Source organism: Chiloscyllium plagiosum, chromosome 30 (assembly GCF_004010195.1).
Source record: "Chiloscyllium plagiosum isolate BGI_BamShark_2017 chromosome 30, ASM401019v2, whole genome shotgun sequence".
NCBI classification, from domain to species: domain Eukaryota; kingdom Metazoa; phylum Chordata; class Chondrichthyes; order Orectolobiformes; family Hemiscylliidae; genus Chiloscyllium; species Chiloscyllium plagiosum.
Genome location: NC_057739.1, coordinates 2,081,551 through 2,088,545, shown reverse-complemented (window position 1 = coordinate 2,088,545; position 6,995 = coordinate 2,081,551). Strand labels below are relative to the sequence as shown.

At 44.3% G+C, this 6,995-nt stretch overlaps 1 protein-coding gene across 1 annotated transcript in view; it reads right to left on the bottom strand.

Annotated features, from left to right (window-relative positions):
* Positions 1 to 4,846, bottom strand: part of LOC122564693 (alpha-1-microglobulin/bikunin precursor) — a 35,288-nt gene extending 30,442 nt beyond the window's left edge. Inside the window, exon 1 of the mRNA XM_043719800.1 lies at positions 4,690 to 4,846. Coding sequence (XP_043575735.1) covers positions 4,690 to 4,803 — 114 coding nt within the window. The 5' untranslated portion in view covers positions 4,804 to 4,846. The remainder of the gene's footprint in view (positions 1 to 4,689) is intronic.
* Between the last annotated feature and the right edge of the window lie 2,149 nt (positions 4,847 to 6,995).

Genomic DNA, 6,995 nt, shown 5'->3' with positions numbered 1-6,995 from the left:
AGCTCTCAAGGATTGTGGAATCAAGGGTTATGGAGATAAGGCAGGAATAGGATACTGATTAAGGATGATCAGACATGATCATATTGAATGGTGGTGCAGGCTCGAAGGGCAGAATGCCCCACTCCTGCACCTATTGTCTATTGTCTAGTGGGAGCAAGGACACAGGAACCATGTTCTGGAGGAATTGGAGTTTCTGGAGAATGAGTGGGCTGACCAGAAATGAGTTGGAAGTGTCTGGGATAAGAATAACCACAGCATGAATGAGGCTTTCATCAAGAGGGGACTCAGGCAAGGCTGAAGTCAGTGAGATTCTGGATTAGTGGTGCTGGAAGAGTTGAAATGTAGCCGATTGAGTGTTATTGCAAAGATATGATTGGAAGTTTGTCTCTGAAAAGGTGCAAAATGTACGTTGACAACAGTCTCGTTCAACTGCAGAGACTTTCATGGGAGAGAGATGGAGTCAGGAGTATGGGAATGGAGTTTGGAGCACAAACCAAAAATAATGGCCCCAGTCTACCCAAGGTTTAAATGGAGGTTATTTTTGTTCATCCAGTAATGGATATTGATCTTTAGCCATTCAGCCCATTGAGTTTGCTTCACGGTTCAATGAGATTGCTGCCTATTTGGTTGTAGTCTCAATTCTCGTTTCCTGTTTAATCCCTGCAACCCTCATTGATCCAAATCTCTCTAATTCAGCCCCGAGGATTTTCAATGACCTGGCCTCGACAGCTCTCTCAGGGTAGAGAAGTCCAAAGTGTAACCATCTTCTGACAGAAGACAATTGAGCTATATGGAGAGGCTGAATAGATTGGGACTATTTCTCCTGGAGGGTCAGAGGCTGCGGGGTGACCTTATAGAGGTTTATAAAATCACGAGGGACATACATAGGGTAATTAGACAAGGTCTTTCACTGGGTTTCCCTGGAAGTTCAGAATGAGAGGGTGTAGGTTTAAGGTGAGAGGGGAAAGATTTAAAAGGGACCCAAGGGGCAACCTTTTCATGCAGAGGGTGGCGCATGTATGGGATGAGCTGCCAGAAGAAGTGATGGAGGCTGGTATAATTACAACATTTAAAAGCAATATGAATGGGTATATGATTAGGAAGGGTTAAGAGGAGTATGGGTCAAATGCTGGCAAAAGGGACGAGATTTAGTTAGGATATCTGGTTGGCATGGATGAATTGGACGCAAGGGTCTCTTTCTGTGCTGTATATTTCTGTGACTCTATGACACTAAATTCATCCTCTTCTTTGTCTTGTTTTTAAACTAGTCCCAAGTTGAAGATTCCCTCAGATGGGAAAACATTCTTTCAGTATCTATCCTGCCAAGCCCCCTCAGAATAATAAATGTCTTGGTAAGACCATCGCTCATTCTTGCAAACTTCAATGTGTACAGGTCCAACCTGCACAACTTTCCTCATAAGACACGCCTTCATCCCAGGAATCAGCCTAGTGAGCCTTTGTTGGACTGTTTTAATGCAAACATGCCTCTCTTTAAGTAATGACCAAAACTGTTGACAATATTCCAAGTGCAGTTTCACCAATGACTTGGACAATCGTAGTAAAGCTTTCCTATTTTTATACTCCATCTTCCTTACACTAAAAAACTGTACAGCAGAGGAACAGACCCTTAGGCTCACCACAGTTGCACCAACATGTGATGTCCTTCTAAACTAGAAGCAATTTGCTTCCACACGATCTGTATCCGTCTATTCCCTGCCTATTCATGTATCTGTGAAAATGGATCTTAAACGTTGCTATTGCTTCTACCACCTCTTCTAGTAGCACATTCCAGGCATTTCCCACCCTCTGGGCAAAATACTTGCCTCCCACATCTCTTTTAAAATTACCCCCTTTTACCTTAAACTTATATCCTCTCGTAATTTATATTTCCATCCTGGGAAAATGATTCCAACTGTGCATTCTATCCATGCTTCTCATAATTTTATAAGCTTCCCTCAGCCTCCAATGTTCAAGTAAAAACAAACCAAGTTTGTCCAATCTCTCCTCATAGCTAGTACCCTCCAAACCAGGCAACATCCTGGTAAATTGTTTCTGTATCGCCTCTAAAGCCTCCACATCCTTCTGGTAGTGCAGCAACCAGAACTATACACAATATTCCAAATGTGGTCGAACTAAAGTTCTATACATAACTTGTCAACTTCCATACTTTATTTCCTGACTGATGAAGGCAAGCATGCCACATACCTTATTGACCACTTTATTGATTTGTATTGCCACTTTCAGGGAACTGTGGACCTGTACACCTAGACCCCTCTCTATGTTAATGTTAATAAGGGTTCTGCCATTTACTGTACACTTCTCTCCTGTGGAATGAGCTGCCAGAGGATGTGGTGGAGGCTGGTACAATTGTAACATTTAAAAGGCATTTGGATGGGTATATGAATAGGAAGGGTTTGGAGGGATATGGGTCGGGTGCTGGCAGGTGGGACTAGATTGGGTTGGGATATCTGGTCGGCGTGGACGGGTTGGACCAAAGAGTCTGTTTCCATGCTGTACATCTCTATGACCCTATGACTCTATTAGACCTTCCAAAATGCATCACCTTGCATTTGTCTGGATTAAATTCTATGTGCCATTTCTCCTCCCATGTCTCCAGTCTATCTATATCCTACTGTATCCTTTGTCAATCTTCCTCACTATCCACAGCTCCCACAATCTTTGTGTTGCCCACAAAGAGCCAACTTTGAGTCTTTCTAATTTAACATGTGCCCACAGGCTGACCTTTTATGTTTCATGTACAAGGACATCCAGATCCCTCTGTACTGCAGTATTCTACAGTCTCTCTCCATTAAGTGATATTCTAGTTTTCTTAGCAAAAATTATTCCACATTCTGCTCCATCTGCCGATTTCTTTTGCCCACTCACTGAACCAACCTCCTCCCTCACAATGTTTGCCTCAATCCCAGCTTATATAAACAACTTGGATGAGGAAATGAAATATTCGCTAATGACACAAAATCAGACGGAATTGTGAGCTGTGGAGAAGGAAGGAAAGAGGCATCAAAGTGGTTTAAACAAGTTGAATACATGGCAGATGCAATTTAAGGTGGATACATGTGAATTTATACAGTTTGGCAGCACAAACTGAACGACAGTGTGTTATTTAAATAGTGATAGATCGGAAAATGTTGATGTACAAAGGGTCCTGGGGGTCCATGTACACTGGTCATTAAAAACAAGCATACAGCTGTAATACACTGTCAGGAAGGCAAATGGTATTCATTGGAAGAAGGTTTGGATACAGGAGTCGGGAAACCTTAACTGCAGTTGTATAGGTCCTTGCTGAGTCCACTGCTGGAATACTGTGAGAAAAAGAAACCAAAGGTCTGCAGATGCTGGAAATCAGAAACAAAAACAGAAATTGCTGGGAAAACTCAGCAGATTGGCAGCATCTGTGAAGAGAAAACAGAGTTAACATTTTGGGTCCAGTGACACTTGGAGAAGCATCTAAAGAAGGATCACTGGACCCAAAACATTATCTCTGCTTTTTCCCCACAGATGATGCCATTCCTGCTGAATTTTCCCAACCATTTTTGCTATTGTTCCTGGAATACTGTGTGCAGAGTTTTGTCTCCCAAAAGATATGTGCAGCAGGTCAGGCAGCATCCAAGGAGCAGGAGAATCAACAAGAAACATCGATTCTCCTGCTCCTTGGATGCTGCCTGACCTGCTGCACTTTTCCAGCAACACATTTTTCAGCTCTGATCTCCAGCATCTGCAGTCCTCACTTTCCCCTGTCCCAAAAGATATGCTTGCCATGGAGGGAGTGCAGTGAAAGTTTGTCAGAGTGGTTCCTGGACTAGATCTTAGTTCTCTGAGGAGGGGATTAGGGCAATTTAACTGGCATTTGGAAGAATGAGAGGGGATTTGATCAAAACATATTCAATTCTAACAGGGCTGGAGAAATTGGATGCAAATCCCTTTGGATGATCTCGAACAAGGAGTCACAGGCTCAGGACACAGGGCTTGTCAGAATTAGAAGGTGATGAATCCTTGGAACTCTGTATCACAGAAAACTCTGGAGGCCAAGCCACTGAATATATTGAAGAAGGTACATTACCATCTTTGGAGGCACGGTGACTCACTGGTTAGCACTGCTGACTCACAGCACCAGGGTCCCTGGGTTCGATTCCTGCCTCGGGTGACTATCTGTGTGGAGTTTGCACATTCTCCCCGTGTCTGCGTGGGTTTCCTCCCACAAGCCAAAGGTGTGCAGGTGAGGTGAATTGGCCATGCTAAATTGCCCATCGTGTTCAGGGATGTGTAGATTAGATGCATTAGTCAGGAGTAAATATAGGATGATGGGTTAAGGGAATGGGTCTGGGTGGGTTGCTCTTTGGAGGGTCATTGTGGACATGTTGGGCCAAAGGGCCTGTTTTCACACTGCAGGGATTCTATTCATACAAGTTCCCCTCCAAGCCACCCACTGTCCAAACTTGGAAATATATTGCTGCTCCTTCAGGGTCACTGAGTCAAAATCCTAGAATTCCCTCCCTAACAGAATTGTGGGTTTACCTACACCACATGAACTGCAGAGGTTCAAGGTCAACTTGGGACTGGCAATAAATGCTGGACCAGCCCACATCCCGTAGTTGAATTTAAAAGCAGGACTACAGTCTCCAAAACCCAGCAAGCCAAAGTTGTTGTGCGAAATCAAACGTCAATTACCTGATTTAAATCAAAGTTTTCTTGAATCTGATCATAGTTAGTTTTGTTCAGTGGGACAGCAGCTCCAGTTCCCAGGGAGAGTACAGCAACCAGCAACACAACACCGCACCTCATTTTCTCTGGTCAGCTCTGGTCTGATCCAAAATGACAGAAATGAGCAATAACATGAAGCACAGGAGGTGTGTAGCTCAGGATTTCCCAATCCCGGGTTAGGTACAACAACGGACGGTCAAACATCCAATGTTGATGCTTCTTGTTAATTGTTAATCACAGTACAGACCAGCAATTGGGAAATGGAAGCAACTGGAATTTTCCAGTTTAAAGTTAAAGTATGTCCAGAAACTTAGTCAATGGCATCATCTCCCCCTTTGCTGAGAGTGGGGGGAGCGGGGGAAGGGATGGGGTGGGATCTGGAGGAAGTTATGTTGTCTTCTTACCTAGTTTACAGATCATTACATATGCCCATGAGATACAGTGCAAGGAAGTCGGTAAACTCCAGGCCATACTTTTGGGAGGGTTGGGGGGTGTGGGGCGGCAGGTGTCCTCACCTCTGGCTGGCCCTTACTCAGTGGAAAGTTCCGGTGGCATGTTTAGAGTCTGGCTTTCTGAAAGCACCTCTTCAGATAGCACCTTCCAATCTCTCAATCACTTCCATCTAGAAGGACAAGGGCAGCAGATACATGGAAATACCCCACATGCAAGTTCCCTCCAAGCCACTCACCATCCTGACTTGGAAATGTATCCCCTTTCCTTCAGCCTCAGTGTCAATGTGAGTGTTCTGTGATAACTCGGAATCTGTTTCCTGAGTGTCAAACACCTGTTTCTTAATCATCCCCTTCCTTAAATTGAGTTTCAGCTACCCGATCATATGCTTACAGGATTACTGTGACCTCTGATGGTGGACTCTATTTAGCCATTGCTCTGGCCACCACACACAATGAAAAAATACTGACTCAGGTTACTGTAACTGTGCCATCACTTTAACCTCACCTGGTAATTATCTGTGAAGTTGCAACTTTCACTCCAGCCATTTCATAGCATGGACTAAGTCAACTCTGTTCTTTGGTCATTTCTTAACAAGTCCAACTACCACTGCTCTGGACAACAAGTCACACTTTGTCTGTGTTTAATAATCAAATAAGTGGTGAAATGTCCACTTTGGGCTGAATCTTCCAATATTTCGACCAGCCAATTTTATTAAGTTTTATGGATGGTAGCCCTGGCAAGATTTCTCACCATATTATCCCAAACTCACTGAACAACCTTCCATGTGCCTTTGATGCTCCTGAAATCCAATACCAGCCTGATTCTATCACCTCACCATAGCCAGGACAACTTGCTACACACCGGATATCCTGGAATGGACTGGTATTCCTGGCACCCAGGCCAATCTTAAAACACCATTGCAGGCCCAGGTGTGCACTGGAATTCAGAAGCTGGCTAGCATGGTTCCGGATATTTTTCCTAGACATGGCAGACAAGCAGAAACTGGGACCCATTTTGCCGTCAGGTACCTGCAGGTCCTGGTGGATGCAGGGAAATGACATTCTGTTCCCTCAGGATCAGCACGGGATGCCACGCCATCAGACCCTGCAAATCTGCTCCAAGATTACCACCCGTACCAGTGCACTCGCAACCAAGCGGAGGAATGCCCGATGGTGCTGTAAGGAGGTCGGTGACCTTTTCTGCTTCACCACGATAAGTGCCACCACTTTCACTCTGACACCTCACATCTTTGCCTCTGTCCCATCACCCACCAAGTCTAATGCTCTACTACTCTTACTGTTGCATGAAATACCTTCCGTCTCTCAATCTACCACCCCAACCCCTCACACTGCTGTTGTGGCTGAATGACCAAATAAGTTACTCAACACCAATGGTTCACTTCCAATGTCAAAGCATTTACTGAAATTACACTGGTGGGAAGAAACTTCAGGGGTCAGAAATTTATTTCCTGAGCAAAGGCAAGACATATATTTTAATGCACCTTTAACAACTACAGACCAATTATATTATTAACTAATTACATTTACACCCATTCAAATTAATCATGTAACTATATAATTGATGATGGGCAGCCTTGTGGACAGTCCCAGGAATTCCCATGATCTCACAACTAGACTAGAGAATCCCTACAGTGTGGAAGCAGGCCATTCAGCCCAAAGCATCCACAGCGACCCTCAGAAGAACATCACATCCAGACTGCGCCCCAACCTATCCCTGTAACCCTGCATTTCCGACAGTTAATCCACCCTAAACTGTACATCTCTGGTCAACTTAGCGTGGCCAATTCACCTAAGAATGCA